The sequence below is a fragment of the Balaenoptera ricei genome, chromosome 18 (assembly GCF_028023285.1).
Source record: "Balaenoptera ricei isolate mBalRic1 chromosome 18, mBalRic1.hap2, whole genome shotgun sequence".
NCBI classification, from domain to species: domain Eukaryota; kingdom Metazoa; phylum Chordata; class Mammalia; order Artiodactyla; family Balaenopteridae; genus Balaenoptera; species Balaenoptera ricei.
Genome location: NC_082656.1, coordinates 80,695,488 through 80,715,645, shown reverse-complemented (window position 1 = coordinate 80,715,645; position 20,158 = coordinate 80,695,488). Strand labels below are relative to the sequence as shown.

The window sequence follows — 20,158 nt, the reverse complement described above, 5'->3', positions numbered from 1 at the left end:
CAGCCACGTAGATGCGATCTGTAGCTCTCCAGAGAGCAGATCACAACAGGGAAGGTGCAGGGAAGCATATTTGGGATGAATATGAGGATGACCTTTCTAACAACGAGCACAGGCTGTAAACAGATCTGGCATCTCACGGGAGAGAGTCAGCTCCCGGTACCCAGGCAAGTTCAAGAAACAGGATGGCCCCTGCTCAGGGATGCGCTGACAGATGAGGGGCAGCAATTCTGATTTGATGCTAGGATGCGTCCCTTCTCATTCTAAGTTTCTATGGTTAGAAGGAGTTGTTTGGATTATAGGAAGAGCTATAATTGTAGGGAAAACCAATGTGGGTAACAAAGACACTTTATTCTCCTCTGTAAGGGGGGATCATCCTATACAGTATTAAGTGCTTTAAAATATTCCCTGGCTATAGGAGAATAAATGTGTGGGTATCTATACATGTTTAGGATATTCACTTAGATGCCTTTACTCGATTAGAAGATGGAAAGGCGAACACAACTTTCCACAATTATGGCTTCAGAGGCAAATAATAAGCAGACGTCTAAAATGCTCAAGGCTTTTTCTCAGATGGCAGTACTAAGTGTTTAGTTACTTTGGAATGCAGTGTATTAAGATAACTGTAAAAACAGTCATGCTGAACTAATCTAAAAGAGAAAAAAATTAAACAGCTAAAGGTACAATCAGACTCCCGGGAATCAAAAATGCGGAATAAAATGTAGAAATTTTAGCCATGTGACAGGCACAGCGAGAGAGAGAAGCAGAAGGCCTGTTCTCTGTTCATTCGCTCATTCCTGTTACATTAAAAAAAATCTAGACATTGACAATGGGAGGGTATACTTAAGATGTTTAATCTCTTGGAATAAAGGGAAGATTAATGAGGACAAGCCAGACTTCTGACCTCCAACTACAGCAGGACTATTCATTGGATCCACGTAGACCTGGGAATCCACTGTCCTGTGTCCAGACCCTGTTTTCTCACACTTTGCACTAGCAATCTTTGAAAATTAAAAAAAAAAAATTAATACTAGTTGCTAAAACATGGTACCTTTACTAAGAGACAATTAATACAAATAAATTTGGCACAAATAGATAATTAATACTTGTCTCTTTCTGACAATTTCATGCAGGATAAAATGAAGGTATATAGTCAGACGGAAACTTCTGTTGGGAATAATTTGAAATTGAAATGATTAAATTTAAGACTGAGCTGTAACTACAGCTTTCTGCCACCCAATATTTACAAAGAAAAAAATGAGAACTCTTGAAGAACTGGAAATGACTCCAGATGATATAAATTCTGAGTGAATTTCACACTAGCAAAAAAGACTGAAGCAATGATTCTAAGAGATGTAAAAATAAAAATCAATAATTAATGCTTTGCATTTAAGAGCCTGTAATTTTAAAAAAAAATGCTTTTACAGCCATTATTTCATTTATGCAATAGGAAATTGTGGGCTTTATCCACTTTTTAAAAACCATTCTCAATTTTTATCATTAGAGGTGAAGAAAGAACTACAGTTCTGCTAATTTCTTCTGTGTCAGGTCCATAGGGCACAGCGACTTAACATTTGTAACCAACCAGAGGAGACATTACTAGCGGGCACCCCTGATGGAAGACAGGGTACGCAGCCTTCTAATTACATGTAGGAAAATTTCCAGGAGAAAGCGATACCCCGCTCCATGTATGTGTAACGCGGTATTAAATGGAATTCTCGGTTGGCTCCACAGCCCAGGGGGTAGAGCGGTGGTCTTGTAAAGGGGACTCTCCCCATCCCACTTTCAGCCTGCGGCTGCAAATGCAGATTCTGATTCAGGAGTTCTGGGGCAGGGCCTGAGACTCTGCATTTCTAACCAGCTCCCAGGGCATGCCTGGACTGACCACACAGAAAGGAATTGCAAAGGGAACAGTCAAAAGGAGACTTGTGAGCCCAGCCCTTTCCTACACTGATGAGTGACAGAGAAGGCCAGAGTACCCTAACCCAGAGAGAAGTGAGGATTGCATAGATCCTCCCTCACCCGAGGCGCCCCCCACCGCCCCTGAACACCACGCTGGTGAAAGTGGCCTCGGGGGACCAGCCAGAGAACCTGCCACATGGTCTGGAGTTTGGAGGACACGGTGGCCTGGGAGGCCGACGCTGCCAGGGGCTGAATGCAGGGCGGCTCTACGGGGAGAGGCTCACTTGTCAGGGTCCCCAACTGTGCTTCTTGGCCACCAGACCTCGTTTATCAAGACACAGATGCCTGCCAGGGGTCATTTAAAGAGACTTCCTCTTGGAGAGCGCCCAGGCCCACAGGCAGTGTCAATGGGGACTTCCAAGTGACGTCCAAAGGAGAGATTTCGCGGTTCCCAGGTGGGTAGCACAGGTGAGGGCTGAAAGGCGCCCACATATGCAGAGAGCCTGTTAACCCTTGCCTGCCTGCTGGCCAGAGAAACCCCAGGCCAGGTCACATGGGTGTGGGTCGGACTGAGGGGCGACCCTGTCCCCTTACTTATTCCCTCCCCCCGGAGGGCACCTAAGAAGGTCAAAAGTCAGAATCTCATTCCAAGTTAAATCGTCCCTCTCGGCTCCCACCTGGAGTGGGAGCCGAGAGGGACGATTTAACTTGGAATGAGATTCTGACTTTTGACCTTCACGTGGACGGGACTTGCTAAATTCTGAACCGAGTCTGTTTGAGGAACTAGCATATGGCAGGACTTTTTATCGTCAGAAAACGATGGGACCCGTCAGAGATTTCAGCCAGGGGTGTGCCTGAAGGAATCCCCCAGGGGCTCGCATAGACAGAGGCTTGAACAGGATAAGGCAGTTTTCCGCGTTCTCTGAGATGCACTTGTTTTTAATAGTTTCAGATACATTACAGAGCTAAGCTCATCACGGCTGCTTCCACCAAAAGTTAGCCTGTAGATTAATTTCTCCCCTTTTTACCTTTCTTTAGAGATATATAATACAATTAAACTATTAAGCAAATTAAAATTAAAAATCTATTAAGTATGTATGTTTCATGTGAGGCATAGTTATGATTTTTAAAATGTACCTATTTTCGACGGTCACTTGGGTTTTGATAGAAAAAAACAATTCTAAATGGACTCTCAAAGTTAACATGAAATAGATGCTATCTGCTATCAAAGATAACAGTCCAAATATTATTATCCCTTCACAGAGGAAAAATAGTCAAGCATTTATCCAAGGCATACATGGAATTACTTAAAAGGTGGTTTGGCTAATTGGCTGTGGCAGTCCTCCAAACTCTAGCATACCAAGGGCGCTGACTGGCGTGGCCTAGGAATCTGGCTCCAGATCTGCACCCAAGTGTCACATGGGTTGTTTTTTTTTTCCCACTGTGGGTTCAAAGGCACACTCTTCTTGTCCTGTGCTTCTTGGAGGATCAGCGAGCATGAATATTTTCAAGGTGAGGGATGCATAAATTACAAGGTATGTATATCCCCTCTTCCAAATTATGACTTAGGTGAAAATTTGATGCAGAATTATAGATAGAATGATCATGAAATAAAGCATGAGCTGTGTCTGCATACTCTGATCTAGAGACAAGTAAATAGCAAACTTAGCTACAGTGCTTCTGAAACCCCTGAAATCTATTTATTTGCCTGAAGGTAGCGCCATGGGATGGATGGGCATAGAGCCATGGCGGGGTCCACTATAATGTAGGTTCCCTTAACATTTAAACGTGGGGGTTCACTAACTGATTTTGTATTTTCCGACTCATCAAAGTTCAGAAATGTCACTGAACTGTTACTGTGAAGTGTGTAACTGTTACCTTTTTGGCAGGTGATAATTTTTCTCTGCAGCTGTAGGCACAAATCATTTAGCTGGTTGGCATGCCAGTATTTCAGAAATACTTTTCGAACACCAATCTAAAACGCAAACAGCAGGGAAACATTTAACAGCATGAAGATGCCAAAATAACAACGGGAAAATAATCAGGCAAGAGGTTTTTCCAGAAAAGGATTAGAAGAAGCAAAGCGAACAAAAGTAATTCCAGTACATCTTCCATATTCTTGTAACACTTTTACATTTCGTCAGAATCCCCAAGCTTTTGGTCTAATAAGTATGTTTGCTGTGTGTATACATTGTCACTAACGTTTGCAAATACCCATACACCACAGCTGTCGTGGTTGCCCCCTGCAGCGCAAAGGGAAAACACGGGCCTTGACTCTTTATTGGAAGATACAACCGTTCCCATGAATGAATTCCCAAATCCCAGAGCTAAACCCTTATCTTTATTTTATGATCCTTTTCTTTCCGCAACTCAAAGCAAGGAGGTTGCGTCTGTGAAAAAGGAAAAGTGAACAAACAAAAAGACCAAAAACAAAAACAACTTAAACGTGATGCACAAAACTGTTTCATTTCAATGATTTTTTTTCGACTACACCATATGTTATTATAAATCAAATGTTTATACAACTGCAATGATAGAACCGCAGCACAAAAGTAAAAAGTCTTCACATCGTCATCTCTGAGCAGTAATCTGCTAGATGCCTGCCTAAACAGTAGCTATACAATGAACATCCTTGTCTAGAATTTTAAAAAAGGAATTTCAGCATGTTACCGAATCAGTTTCTACTTAAAGCTCTGGTGGTATGCAAGCCAGTCCAAATGTTCCGCTATTGATGAGAAGAGCAGCCAAAGAAAGTTCTGAAAAACACATAACAATAAGCCATAACCATGCGTTTTCAAAATCATTTTCTGGTGTGTTGTGCTTATTTTCTAAGAATTCACAGAACTGTGGTAGGGGTAAGAAATGCCCTTCACAATGGAAATGCTCAGAGTCTCTTAGGGGGAGCAGACGTAAATAATTGCAGAAGAGCCTGGGAAATACTAACAGGAAGAGCCGCGGACACACAGAGGTGATATCCTGTTAGATACGGAAAAAATACAGCTCAGGCAAACCTTGTGATATGTTCATAGTCATCTTCTTAGCACTTGAGACAAACACCATGAAGCTGAGAGACCAACACATGTGCTCCCAAGCATGGGCCGCGGACACTAAAATGCTGACACCACCCCTTACCGCCGCAGCCTGTGTCAGACGTCAAAGGGACACCCGAAGCTGGCACATTTATACACACCATGAGGTACCAAAAAGGCTGACGGGTCAGACTTGCCATTAGAGTGCTTTGGCCAGAGGTAGCTTATGAAGCTTTTCACATGGAAACGGAGTTTACTCCGAACATATTTTGTCACTTCCCATCTTATGTAGCTCTCCCCTTAGCCAAGATTTGTCTTCTTAATGAAGCATGCAGTTTTGCAAGAGACTGAGACTCAAATCTTGCATTATGGCAGTCGGGCTAGCCACTTGGATGGACAGGACAAGCCCTCAACCGCTCTCCTGTTTCACAGGCCCCTGGTTGACTAGATGTCCTTCTTCATTTAGTGTTCTTTAAATTGGTTGAGATTTGAGGCAGGCACTTGAATGGGTGGCCACAGAGAATTGTCACTTTCCCCCCCCCCCCCCATTGTAGTGCCATTCTCTCTCCCTAGTTATTTTCCATAATTCATAGAGTTTTGTTTTGTTTTTTTTCTTCCCAACTGCTGACTGATTTTGGCAGTCAACAGGAAGAACAGTTGGTACTGTCTGCGAGCACCACAGAGCAAAGCTGTGAGGCAGGCTTTGGGAAGGAGGGAGCACGTCATCTTTCTGTTCATTGTCGACTGTGGTATGCAACTCACTGCAGGAAACTCAATCCCCAAAGCAAAATTCATGCAAACTTGGGTTCCAAAATGAAACTCCCAGAGAGTTATAGGCAGCAATACTACAGAACGGGTAGAATCAGTAATGACCACTCGTGGAGAACGAACATATGGAGGGAACGCACCATGCAGACAAGACCTCCGGGTGGAGGTGGAGGAGCTGGATTCTACTTCTACTCCCTTAATTCAATGGAGACCCCGGGCAGGAAGACAGCTGGAAGGGATGACTAAGACCTCTTCTAGCGACATTTCTTTTTTTTTGGTTTTGGATTGGATTATGATTTATTTTTACTCCTTACCCTGTTCTTTTTTTTTTTTTTTTTAATCAACTGTTTTATTTTATTTTTAAAATTTTTATTGGAGTATAGTCGCTTTACAATGTTGTATTAGTTTCTACTGTACAGCAAAGTGAATCAGCTATATGTATACATATATCCCCTCTTTTTTGGATTTCCTTCCCATTTAGGTCACCAAAGAGCACTGAGTAGAGCTCCCTGTGCTATACAGTAGGTTCTCATTAGTTATCTATTTTATACATAGTATCAATAGTGTACATGTATCAATCCCAATCTCCCAGTTCATCCCACCAACAACCCTTTTCCCCTTGGTATGCATACATTTGTTCTCTACGTCTGTGTCTCTATTTCTGCTTTGCAAATAAGATCATCTAGTGACATTTCTAACAGCCGTTCCAAAAATCAAAGTAGGTTTATCTTGAGAATTGTGCTAGATTTGGGGATATAAAAATTTTCCAGGGATGATGGGAAAAGATGAATGTGGGACAGAAAAACTAGGCAAGGAACAGAAGACGACAAACCATCCTGAGGTGCAGCCCTGTGGAGAGTGATGAGGGAAGAGGCTAAACATGTAACCGGTGGCCACATTGTGAAGAACAGACATTTTCCTGTGAACACTGGGTATACACTAGAAGATTTAAAGAGGATCCCGTCTAACTTTTATAAAAATAATTTTGGAAACTGTATTCAAAATTTATAAAGTTCCTGCTTGAAACTGGCCAGAGAATGGATTGTTGGGCTTGGCTGTGAGCAGGACAGTATAATGAAATCAATGATTTGGGTTTGGAAGATTCTACAACTGTTGCTTGTCTGTTGGCCAACCTCTATTTATCTTTTACCCCACCTCCAGGAGTGGATTTTTGATATCCTTTTCTCCACGTCCAGTAGGGCTTGGGTGACCTTCATTTGTGTTCCCACAGCACCCTATGAATGATTCTTTGTTTCACTTATTCACAATGGCATTAGGTATTTGCCATTGCACATGTATATTTACATCTCCTGAAGAATATGAATTCTTGCACTTCACAAGTGGTGGGGTTGTGGGGAAGGTGGATTCAGATTAGAAACAGAAGACAAAGAATTCTGAGGTCTTAGGATAAGATGAGTCACAGAGACAGATGATAATGTCCTCAAGGATGAAAAGAAGGTATGATGGGCAATGAACACATAAGCCAGGCCTGGAAGTCATTCATCAAAAAGCTGGAAATAAGTCCTGGAACTCAGTAGGTGACAGGATAAACCATGGAGGAAATAAAAGAAAAAAACATAAGACAGAACGCTGGGGGCAATGATTCAGCTGCACCCCTCTCCTCCACCAAGACAAGGAAGATGAGAAAAAGTGAAACCTCGTAGTGGAGTATTTTCAGGAAATAGGCAGTTTTCAGGTCACATAGGAAAGCTAAATTTGAAGGGGAGTAAACATGGATGAAATGGATTTTCTCACAATGATTAGAAATTTCATAAGACTCAAGAGTGGGTAGTTCAGAAGTGGTCTGAGTGTTTCACATGGCAGATCTGCCTGTCAGGCCAGACTCGGAGGCAGCAAAAAAGGAGGTGTTGCTGGGATCCACGGTTTGGGATTACGAGGAGAGGATGGCAATGTGAGTCACAGGACACGTGCGAGGGAAGGTGGGATGCTAGAGAGGCAGACACAGGGAAGGTGGGAGCCAGAGGACGGGCCGCTCCCAAGCTCCTTGTGAGATTCTGGTGTGGTTACGCTCATGGAAATTCTCCCTGCACAGGTAAAGCCAAGGGCTTTGTGAGTGAGGAGGGCTTCTGGGTTTCTGATTCAGTGGGAGGAGGGGAGGAAGGGAGTCTGAATCCACACTGCCAGTGTCCTGCTAAGACACAGCTGAAGACTTTGTGGAAATGGCTGGGTATTGTACTACCATCGCATTCGGATGATTTAAAAAAAAATTTTATTTAGCTATTTGGGTTTACTTTACAGTTATCCAACAGGTAGAGTCATTCATTCATTCTTTATTTTTATTGCTTACCACATGACTTATCTCACCTATATCTGGAGGTGCTCGCTAGAAATTTTAGCATGTTTGGCTGTGCTGGTCTTTTAGTAAATGTTTCTTTCTCCTTAAAGAATGAAATTAGCTATTTAGTAGTATTTCGGATTCCTTCCTCAGAAACCATTCTGAATAATACATTTTAGTCCTTATGGCCTCTACTCTCACTGATACCATGGATTAGCGAGACATAAATCTAGGAATCTATCTTCATCAGGAAAACCCAGACAAGCTCCCAAAATTTTCAAGGATTTACATTGTCTATTAATGACACTGACTAGGAGAAAAGTGTCGGCCATTTTAATTTTGTCCCTGTGATGAATTCATGTACAGTTTCTCTGTAATCAGTGCCTTAGTATGCTATATCAAATCCAACAAATTAAGATTCATCGGAATGAGACCAAATGTTCAGATCACCTACATTCTTGATTTTGGCTGCATTCTCTTATAAAAAGATGCTCTCACAACCAGAGAAAAGGAGAGGTTGACACGTTCTCCTACTGAGTCCTCTGCTTCTGTGCTCCCTAGACGCAGGCTGCAACTCCTAGATGCATCGTCTCCTATGTGAGATGAAAATGTTAACGTCCTTCTGACGCCTGTAAAAGTAAACCACCTGTGAATTAGAGTCATCGCTATTTTTATTAGAAAACCATTAGGTTTTTTTGGGGTTTTTTTTTCTTCTTTGAAGTGACAGATTTTAAAAGATTACACACAATTGTCATCGAGGACTTGGAAAGTTCCAATCACCGCTACAGTTTCCAGGGATTGTTTTAGAGGCGTAGGCTGTGGGAGCACAGACAAGGGCTGGATGGGCGGTTGCCATGGAGCGCAGGCGGCCTGGACGCTGCAGTAGAGAGGGGTGTGGAGGGCACCTGTGAGGTTCCTCCCCTGCCGCTCCTTTCCTTCATCAGCATCACTGATCACTGCTTTCAATCACAGAGGCGCAGACGCAGAGGAGGGCTGCCCTTCTTGGGAGCGTAAAGGGACCCACACTTCCCGTTCCCATGGCAGGAAGTGCACATCACCGGCCTCACCTTTTTAGGGACGTCCCCCATCTGACCACCCCTCGCTGATTGGCAGCCCACGGGCAGAACTATCTTCAGAGTGATCTTTCTAAACATCCATCTCGCTATGTTACTTTCACGCTTAAAATTATTTAATAGCAGGTCATGATTTTCAGGATAACGCTCAAACTCTTTTGAAATGTTTGTTAGACTTTCTGTAGTAAGATCCGTTTTCAACGCATTCAAGTTTATCTTTTCTCAAACTATATCGTAGTTCTTACTGTTCCAAAATGGGAACTTGTTTTTAATCCTCTGGCTTAACGTATACTGTTTATTTGTCTTCATCTCTCTCTAAATCATCGACTTGATAAGCCCCTGTTCATCCTTCAAAACACAGATGGCTTCATGAACTCTCAGTCTAGTGCATACTTTATAACAATGAATTCATTACAGTAGTGTGTCTATGTCACTAATGTACCTTGTAGATAGCTCTAGAATACCACTGAATTCCCGGTTTTGTCATTATTGGTATACCTGTCTGAATGTTCAACTTGACTGTGAAGTATTTGTGGACTAGAATAATGTTGGAAAAATATAAAGGTCATAGTTTAGACATATTGGGTGAAGGAAAGTAGATGGAATGACAAAATGGAAAAAAGCAGAATTTCAAAGAAAGTGATTTTAATGGACACGAGCTACAACATGAACTCAGATATTTAATTTATTTCAAATAAATGAATCTTTAAAAAATTATATCTGTTTAAACTATATGAATTCATTCATTTTATAAAAATGCATCTCATGCAGTTCAAGAAACAAAGATGTTAAATTTCATATTTCTGGTGCCATCACATTCTGGTATAATTGTAAACCAAAATCTAGGACCTATTTCATCCTCTAATTCTTTACCTACTCTTGGACTCACCTTGCCCACTGCCTCCAATTTATTAATATTCCAGAAACCTTCCATGGTTTTATACTGCCTCTAAGCTAAAATGCATACTTTAGGGCTTAGCATTCAAAGCCCTCCATAATATGATCTCTATTAATCTCTGAAGATCTAACACATTTCACTCCTCTAAAAGAGATGCTATTGACTGTTATTCTAACTTCCCACGTACTCCCTGAGAGCAGAAACCAATTCAAGGCTTGCACAGACAGTATCAAGGGCCTACAGCATCTGAGCACAGAGTTCTTACTGAATGGTGTCACCGCTGCTGCCATTGTTATGTTAGATGCTATCTCGTATGTCTCGTATGTATTGTATGTCATATTATTGGAAGGTTTTTATTAATAATTACCTCATATAATTACCAGATTATATTTTAATGAGAAATAGTTTATTGTGGATGCTTATATTTTTGCTGCAAAGTGCTTTATCCTTGTTATTACAGACAAAAAAATGATTCTTTAAAAATTTTAATCTCCTTTGCTCTAAAAACATTAAGCATTGTTCAAACAAATACTTCCCATTTAAAGACAAGATATATCATAGCTAGATTAAAAATAGTCAACTTCTTTTACTGTAATATTAGAATTTCAAAAAATGCCCTGGTATCTATCTCTTAAAGTGCCCTACCAATGTCAATCTGTTCAGTTTTTAAAATAGCTTTATTGGCAATCATAAGAACAACACACTTTTTTATGTGTTTTGATGTCTGTGTCTCTCTCCCATCAGACTTGTTTTTCTTCCTGCTGATCTGAGAATGTCACTGTGTTCCTTTAAAACACAGATCTTTCTCCTCTTTACCATGCAGAGCACTTTCTGTACCTACCAGGTAATCTCTTTCAAACAGAAGCAGCCTCCCAAACCCCAGCATTTCCACAGGCACGCTATGGACAGTCCTTCACACATCTCTGGTTATTTATCATTTTCACGTAGTACTTAGGTGCATTGTATCTTATATCTTTTCCTGGTTTTCCTGTCTCACATTTATTCACCCACCTATCCTACCATCTGTCTGTCTCATCCATCTATTCACTCACCATTCGTCCATCCACCCATCTGTCCCTCCATCCATCCCCCATCCCTCCATCCTTCTACCCATCCCTCCATTCATCCTTCCATGCCTCCATCCTTCCACCTATCCCTCTATCCATCCCTCCATCCTTCCATCAATCCCTTCATCCATCCTTCCATCCCTCCATCCCTCCATCCTTCCACCCATCCCTCCATCCATCCTTCCATCCCTCCATCCCTCCATCCTTCCACCCATCCCTCCATCCATCCTTCCATCCCTCCATCCCTCCATCCTTCCACCCATCTACCCATCTGTCCCTACATCCCTCCATCCATCCTTCCATCCCTCCATCCATCCTTCCATCCCTCCATCCCTCCCTTCATTCCTCCATCCTTCCATCCATCCCTCCATCCTTCTATCTATCCACCCCTCCATCCCTCCAGTCATAAATCAAACATGTGCCTAGGGCTTTCCTAATACCAGGCACTGTGCCAGCCTCTAGGACCACAAGGATGGACAGAATCTGCTTTATCCTTTGAGGAAGCTCAGTAAAACAACCATTTAACTAAAAGCCACCTTTTCCAGGCTGAATTCACATATTTCCCCCATTTGCTTCTTGGATTCCTTAAGTTTCTACAGAAGACCACTATTTTGCATATTTATATTTATTAATAATACTTCAAGATTTTACATTTTCATGGTGGCTTTGAAAAACTACTAAATATAAATATTCTAATGTTCAGTCTGGCTCTGAATGTACTTTTAAACATCCTCAAAGGATACATTTGTACTAAAATACAAGTTCTTTTCTCTTTGTTATAAATAGACTATTCTTGAAGTTTAACTTCAACGCAGAAAAGATAATTACAGCTACACACATCTAAAAGAGTACTGTATCTTCTGGTATTTGAAGAAAGTGGTTTGGCTCGAATTACATATAATTACAGGTTAAGAAAAATTAATTACTCTCACCTAGAACAGTATGACCTGTACAGCAAGCAGTGATGAATAAAAACTACTATTTTGTGCTTACGAGTGAATTACGCACTATGTGATCCTATGTATTATTTCATTATGGAAATCGTACCAATATGGTCAAGAGTGCTTAACAGAGGAAACAAATCTCTTCACCCCATAGCGACACATTGTGAAAAGCAAACCAGTGCCAAACCCAGACGAGGCTGATTAGCTCCAAAATCACAGAGGAAAGTGCACTGGATAAGTTAATGGATTCATTGAAGGAGCACATTTAGTCTGTCTTAACAAAATGGGCTCAATAATGTCAATAATATTCACCTGCCCTGTGGAATGTGACGTCATAAATGATTAACGGCAGCATAAACACCATCAGAGCCGTTGTCCTCACCGGGGTGTGTACAGACACCGACTCAGGGAGCATTGCCACCACCAGCAACAGCCACGTTCCTGCCATTTACGTACTTTGAGGTTTGCTTTACTTCTAAAAATAGGAATCCTCATAGACCTTCATCCTGATCATGTGATCTTATATTGTTCTTCTTTAAGAGTACTTTTAGATTTTTAGATTTTTAAAAAATTACCTAGCTTTCCTAATGTTCTGTGGTGTGTTCATGTTTGCTTAGAGACTCATCTATGTTTATTTTTGTGAACTGTCTTCTGCTTTCAACTCCAAGAGGGCCAGGTCCTTTCCATCTTTTTTTTATAATTTTTATTGGAGTAGAGTTGATTTACAATGCTGTGTTAGTTTCAGGTGTACAGCAAAGTGAATCAGTTATACGTATACATGTATCCACTCTTTTTGTAGATTCTTTTCCTGTATAGGCCATTACAGATTATTGAGTAGAGTTCCCTGTGCTATACAGTAGGTCCTTATTAGTTATCTATTTTATATATAGTAGTGTGTATATGTCAATATACACACTACTCCCCCCCTTTCCCCCCTGGGAACCATAAGTTTGTTTTCTACATCTGTGACTCTATCTCTGTTTTGTAAATAAGTTCATTTGTACCTTTTTTTTTTTTTAGATTCCACATATAAGCAATATCATATGGTCTTTTCCATCTTTTGGAGCTCCACACCTATTTTGTGCAGCAAATTCACACCTGCACATAAGAGCTTACAATGGAATATTACTTAGCCATAAAAAGAAATGAAATTGAGTTATTTGTAGTGAGGTGGATGGAGTTAGAGTCTGTCACACAGAGTGAAGTAAGTCAGAAAGAGAAAAACAAATACAGTATGCTAACACATATATATGGAATCTAAGGAAAAAAAAAAAAAAGGTCATGAAGAACCTAGTGGTAAGACGGGAATAAAGACACAGACCTACTAGAGAATGGACTTGAGGATATGGGGAAGGGGAAGGGGAAGTTGTGACAAAGTGAGAGAGTGGCATGGACATATATACACTACCAAACGTAAAATAGATAGCTAGTGGGAAGCAACCAAATAGCACAGGGAGATCAGCTCGGTGCTTTGGGACCACCTAGAGGGGTGGGATAGGGAGGGTGGGAGGGAGGGAGATGCAAGAGGGAGGAGATATGGGGTTATATGTATATGTATAACTGATTCACTTTGTTATAAAGCAGAAACTAACACACCATTGTAAAGCAATTATACTCCAATAAAGATGTTTAAAAAAAAAAAAAAAAAGAGCTTGAGCATATTCCTGACCTAAACTTATGTGCTGGTTTTAAAAGAGAGTTTACTCTTTGAGTCAGTTAAATGTGATAAGACTGTTGATTGAAGGTCCCTGTGAGGTCCCGTCCCTTCTCCGCCTCAGCTACCCTCTCTGTCCATCTACCCCTGCTCTATCTCATGTAGGTTACCACCTTAAGTTTACTGCCTGGCTTCCCAGCTCTAGTCTTGCTTTCCAATGATATGTTTTTTCATGTTTAAAGCCTAAATCAGATCATGTTGACACCCTCCTTAAAGCTCATCCATGGCTTCACGTTGAACTTGAAGTAGAACACTGTGCTTTGCTCATACAAGTCCCCCTGCGTCCCTCTAAGCATCCATTCTCAGCAAGGTGGATTCTGCCTCAGAGGGTGACATTGGCTCCTGATGGGCAAAACCCCCCTTAGCTATGACAAGATTTGTGGCATACAACAGGTGCTTAATATAAGGGCTTATTGAGTGACGACATCAATCTGGAGTGGGGAAGACTAGACTGACGCAGGAGAGATGGACCTGGATCAGGCATAGGCAGGACTGCCACTCTTTCAGTAGTTGTCAAGAGCCAAGCCTGTCCAGGAAGATTGATCCTTGAGGGGCCACAAACCATTGTAACAGCTAAGATTGTGTCCCCCAGTCCTATTCTCTCATTCATTTTTTTCCATGCAGGGGAGCGACAGTGAAATAACAAAGGCTGAGAAACACTGCCCCACAGTGTGGTCTCTCCCCTTGTCACCGGTGGGTGTTCGGGGCTCCACCATCCTGCTCCCATCAGCTTTCTTCTCTTGGGCTGCCCTCCCCTCAGGACAGCACAGAGGGCTCCCGCCCCACCCTGCTTCCTGCCCCATCACGTGACCGGTTCCTTTCCAGCCCTCAGGTCTCCGCCTGAACGTGGTGGCTGTGGAGATGCCCGTTATGATCCCCGCCCACCTGAGCTAGGGACCCTGGGATTCGCCATCACGGTGTCCACCCTGGTTCCCTCCCAGTGAGGAGTTACAGGACCCTAACCTGTAATTATTTATTCATTTACTGCTCATGGTACACCCTCCCATCCCCCCCAGACTAGACTGTAAGACCCCCGTGAGGGGGACAGGCCATTCCTCCTTAACATTGCATCACAACTGCCTGTGGAATTTCAGGACACAAACGGTGCTCAGTAAGGCTTGTTGACCTGGAGTTAGAAGAAAGTAGATTGATTCCTAAGACCTGAAAATTGCATTAGCCATAGGCATACCCTGTTCTCATTTAGCAATGGTTGAGTGCCAGATATTACACTAAGCCTTTTGCTTAATGAGGCTGAGAGGGAAAACATAAAATGACTTTAAGAAAGAAACTATCACACATATCAGCCAGACTCGATTGTGGATACTTTCCTTTCCAAAAGAAACGTGATAATAGGTAGGAGGTTCGTTTGTTCATTCATTTAACAAACACTGGTTGTCTACTATGACCCAGATCCCAGGAGATGTGATCGTGAAACACACACACACACACACACACACACACACACACGTGTGTGTGAAAATATATAAGAAAAAAAGAGATGTGATATTTGTCCTCAATAAAGTTCAGAGTGAAAAGGGAGACACACTGTCCAAGAATCAAACATCTGTAATGTTATTTTTAAATAATGAGTGAATACGCACCAAGAGTTTGGAGTAATTATCTTTAGGTAGTTCAGTTGTGGGTGATCTATATTTTCTTCTCTAATTTTCAAGTTTCTTATAAAGATTGGACACTATAACAAAAGTATATTCATATATATGTGTATACGTACGTGTTTAGTACATGAGAAAAAAGGAAACACGTATACGTGCATATATATAGTACTTCCCAGTCACAATGAACATAGTACCAAGAGATACTCTTAGATCCCTAATTTTTATTATTTTCAACATTAATAATGCCAGAGAAAGAGGAGGAATATGAGAGAAAGAGTAATTTTATAGGCTATTTTCTAGCTTGAACTTATGGTTGATTTATGAAGTGCCCCTCGAGTAATAAAACAAAGGCTATAAACCATTAATTTATTGTGCTAATAAGAGCCAAGGGCCCTTATACGATGGTCTCATCTTCAAAGATGTAAAGAAAGTAGAGCATGTTTAAAACTTTTAACAGTTTCCTGCTCTTACTTTTATTATCTTTTCTCTACAGGACTATTTCAGATTAATGAATTAATCGCTCCTTCATCCAATGATTTTATTTAATGTTATGTTAATCTTGCAATTCTTAGTACTGTCAGAGTGAATCCTTCCAAGGCCGTATATTTTAGAGAGACACGCAGTGGAATGTAGGCCATGCCTTACATGAGAAGATATAAGGAATGAAAATTACACTAGAGGATGATGATGAAGAAAATAATTATTGTAATTGTTTTTTAATTAATTTATTTATGTTTTTGGCCACGTCACTTGGCATGTGAGATCAGTTCCCTGAACAGGGATCGAACCCGTGCCCCCTGCAGCGGTAGCGCCAGGGAAGGCCTGTAATTGTTTCTGTTAGTGAATAAGCACAAACAGGAAACGTATATTTCATTGACTGTGGCGTCTGCCCTTTGTTACTTCCTTCAGAGCCTCTCTTCCTTTCTCTCTCTCTCTCACGCACACAAGGAGTAGGAATCATATCAGGTGGGTAGTTGAGATCAAGTTAAAGTGCTAACTGCGTTTCTTACTTCCTGTCTGTACCATCTTGAGCGAGTCACCGGCAGCCTTCCCGTGTCTGACCCCCCATTCGTACAGCCTTAGAGGAAACGTCAAGTCCCTCTCAGGTTATCATCGAAATTTCTCCTTCCACGCTGTCCTGCAACAGGTGTCACACAGGACACTCTGCTTGTCCGCAAAGCTCCTCTCACCCCAAAGTTCTAGAAAAGTCTGGAACGACAGTGCAACCTATCCCTGTGGAAGCCTTGCTAAGTGGGGGTCAGCCATCCCCCAGCCCGGCTCCCCCTGGGCCCTACCAGCGCTGGGGAATGCACGGCACCCCGGCACCCGTGAACGGGCTCTAACAGATTTGTTTCTCTCTTCGTCACCCTCCAGATGGCTCTAAAATGAATATAGCATTCAAATAACTACACAGAAGAAAGCATCCTCTAACCAGTTGATTCATATAAAATGTGTGAAAATCAGATGATACCATTTATTTTTCCACTTAGAATTAGTTTCAAAAGTTTTCCCTTTATATAAATGACATAACATGGCAAAACAAGAATGTTTCACGTGAGCCGAAGTGCCTGCCGGTCGCTGGTCTATGGCTGGGGGAAATCAGGGCAGAAAGTGTTTGATTAAATGTACACAGTCCGGAGGGATTATTTTTAAAGTTACCTTTTAAAGTGGGACTGGGGGCTTCCCTGGTGGCGCAGTGGTTGAGAATCTGCCTGCCAACGCAGGGGACACGGGTTCGAGCCCTGGTCTGGGAAGATCCCACATGCCGCGGAGCAACTAGGCCCGTGAGCCACAATTACTGAGCCTGCGCGTCTGGAGCCTGTGCTCCGCAACAAGAGAGGCCGCGACAGTGAGAGGCCCGCGCACCGCGATGAAGAGTGGCCCCCGCTCGCCGCAACTAGAGGAAGCCCTAGCACAGAAACGAAGACCCAACACAGCCATAAATAAATTAAAAAAAAAAAAAAAAAAAGTTAAGGATGTACCTCACATATCTTATAAAAAAAATAAATAAAATGGGACTGAATTAAAAATGTATATATTTAAATAAATGAAATACCTGAATAATTTAAAAAACGCCAAATAGTAGAAGGTTAATAACTAGCAGCTTAACTTAACTTGTTTTCAAGCTGTTTAGATTTTTTTTTCACCACAAACGAAGTACTCCACGGACTCTCTGTCTCATAAAGAAAAATACCTCTGCTGAGACAGAATACAGTCCTGGAAGGCAGTCATGTAGAGTCAATCAAATCATTTCAAGACAGAATACAGTCCCGGAAGGCAGTCATGTAGAGTCCACTCAAATCATTTCAAGAACCTTCTATTTCTTTTTGAGCAACTTAAATTCTGCCTTGAAATAAGGATAAAGCTCTGATTCGTCCAGCATATTTTTAAAATATGTCATTTCATCAACATGAACAAGAAACCATCACCAAACAGGATGCTTTTCCAGCCATCACTACCTCATGATTTTTCTTCACTTTTCGTCAAATTAAAACCCCCTTCTGTTAAAGCAGTGAGGCTGAGTATGTAAAGGGAGTAATGGCCTGAGTGAGTCTGCCCAAACTTGTGGGGACCAGTTCGAATCCTGTGAAGATGCCTTTGAGAAGAAAGGGCCGGTGGTGTAAATTATGCAACAGGTTAATTATTTTTTGGAAACAAAAATGCTTTAGGGAAAGCACGGTCAGTGTGATTTACCGTTTTTTTCATAAAAGCTTAAAATAATTAAGCTGACCCTACACAATATTCCACTTAAACTGTACTTAGGGAGTGGCTACAAATTTTAAAAGTCATTTGTAATTACAGGAGTAATGCATAGATATATGTACCTTCTAAACATAGATACAAGCTAAAAATTCCATTTGATTCTCATTCTAAAACCATTCCCCAGATATTAGTACTGTTAAGTTTCTGTGAATTGTTCCAGGTTTTAAAAATTCGTGTACGTCTGTGTATACTCGTCTCTAAACTATAGCGTAGGTTTGGTGGCTTCTTATGGACACAGACTCATTTGTTGGCCCTGCACATCTGCACAGAGTGTCTGCCTGCATCTTTCCGTCACCGGTGCTGGAGATACAGCAGCAAACCGGGCAGTTGCGGCCTCCTCGGATGGTGGAGGACAGACAGGCAGCAACTTGGTCGAAGGTGGGCAACCTCAGGAGGGAGGACAAGCGGAGGACAGGGAGGGGGGGACTTGGTCGCGAGCAAAGCTGGCAACCTGCATGCTTTAGCAGGGCTGTTCTCCACCTGCCTTTGCCCGAGGGGTGAACACGAGGCGAGCGTCCCCTAGACTCGCATCTGCACTGAGAATCGTCGCCACGCCTGCTGTTTCCTCCGGACGCCCGGAGCATCTAGGTCTCCGCTCTCAGACTAGAGCTGACATTAAACACTGGACAGGGTCAAACGCTTCTTCCCTTGAGTCCAATTCCTTCTTTTCTCCCTTTCTCCTTCTCCTCCTTTTCTTTGCAAAATGCAGTCAGGACCTAGCCTCCAAAAGCCCTGGCTGCTGAAGGGTCAGTGGGCTGACGGTTGCATAAGAAACATTCCGATCAGAATCGCCAGCAACGGGAAGCAGCCGGCTTGTTTTTCCTGCATCTACTGGGCGAATCAGAAACAGAAAAAACACACTAACTACAGGAAGCAATCTGCTCCGACTCATAAACGAACCTACCAGAGCCTCTGATCGAAGCTCAGGCCGGGATGCATAATCCATGCCTTTCAAGTTCTGTAGTCTGAGGAAAGGGACTTCCGGTGCCTACATGAAAAGATACAGATCGAGGCGAGTGCAGTGGAAAGAACACAGCACAGAAGACCCGGGTCTGGTCCCAGCAAAGGGGCCTCCCCACCGAAACGAAATATTCGCCGCGCCTTGTATTTTGATCCGTATGCCTCGCTCTAAGACGACCTCCTCATGTCTGAAATGAGGTCATTCCTGTTCACTGCCTACCTTCCTTCTTCTGCATGGCACTGTTATAGGGCTTAACTCAAATAAAGCAAACAAAACAGAACAAAAAAACCCTACAAATAGTTGTAACAAATTCCAAGGATGAGAGGAATCGTTACTTCTGAAATATCAGGATTTCCAGTGCCTCACGTACTGACTTCAAACCACGGCTACATAAACAATAAACAGCACACATGGATTGGTAAACAAACGCACAACACCGAAGGGAAGACGTCTCTCCTCGTCTGAAACAGAAGGAAATCCCGGTGTTCAGCACCACTGATGGAATCGCTGTAACGTGCAAAAGAACAGGAACAATGGGGCTAGACTCCTGCTACTGACGATGCAGAGGCTTTCCTGCACAGGCTCTGATCAGTGTCTGGGAGAAAGGAAGCAATCTCACAAGATGCCCAAGACCCATCAGAGCCACAATGAAAGGATCCTATTTTTAGCTAAGAGAACTGAATTTCTAGCTAACACTCTACGCAGATTCACGCAGCAAAGGATGACTCCAATCCCTTTATGTTCTAGCATCGTTTCTAAACAACTTGGAGAAGAATAGCTATTAATCTCACGCTAACCACTCACAGCCAGAGGATGAACACGGGCGGCTTCCCAGAAACGTACGTTGGACTCAGCAGTTTGAGGATAAGGCCGCCCATACAAGAACCGTCCGTTAGGACCTGCTGCTGCTGCAAACAGCTCCTATTTAACCCTCGTCCTCATTAACCTCCCAGAAGAGAGTGGTAACAACTCTGCCTGTAACTATCACCGCATTTCGAACAAATGCTTTGTTTCTGAAACTGAGGGGTCTGCCTTTCTAGGTCAGTAATGAATAATTTTTTTAAAAAATTCATTTGCTGTTTGACTAGCACAAGAGTGAAACGTGAATAAGCTTTATTTCTGTGAAGTCA

The 20,158-nt window shown here is 42.3% G+C and overlaps 1 protein-coding gene across 2 annotated transcripts in view; it reads right to left on the bottom strand.

Moving 5' to 3' along the window:
* The window catches only part of MYO16 (myosin XVI), a 554,921-nt gene that overhangs the window by 72,020 nt on the left and 462,743 nt on the right, over positions 1 to 20,158 (bottom strand). For both annotated transcript variants that reach the window (XM_059902572.1, XM_059902571.1), the window contains exon 29: positions 3,778 to 3,874. In XM_059902572.1, the coding sequence (XP_059758555.1) occupies positions 3,778 to 3,874 (97 nt within the window). The remainder of the gene's footprint in view (positions 1 to 3,777; positions 3,875 to 20,158) is intronic.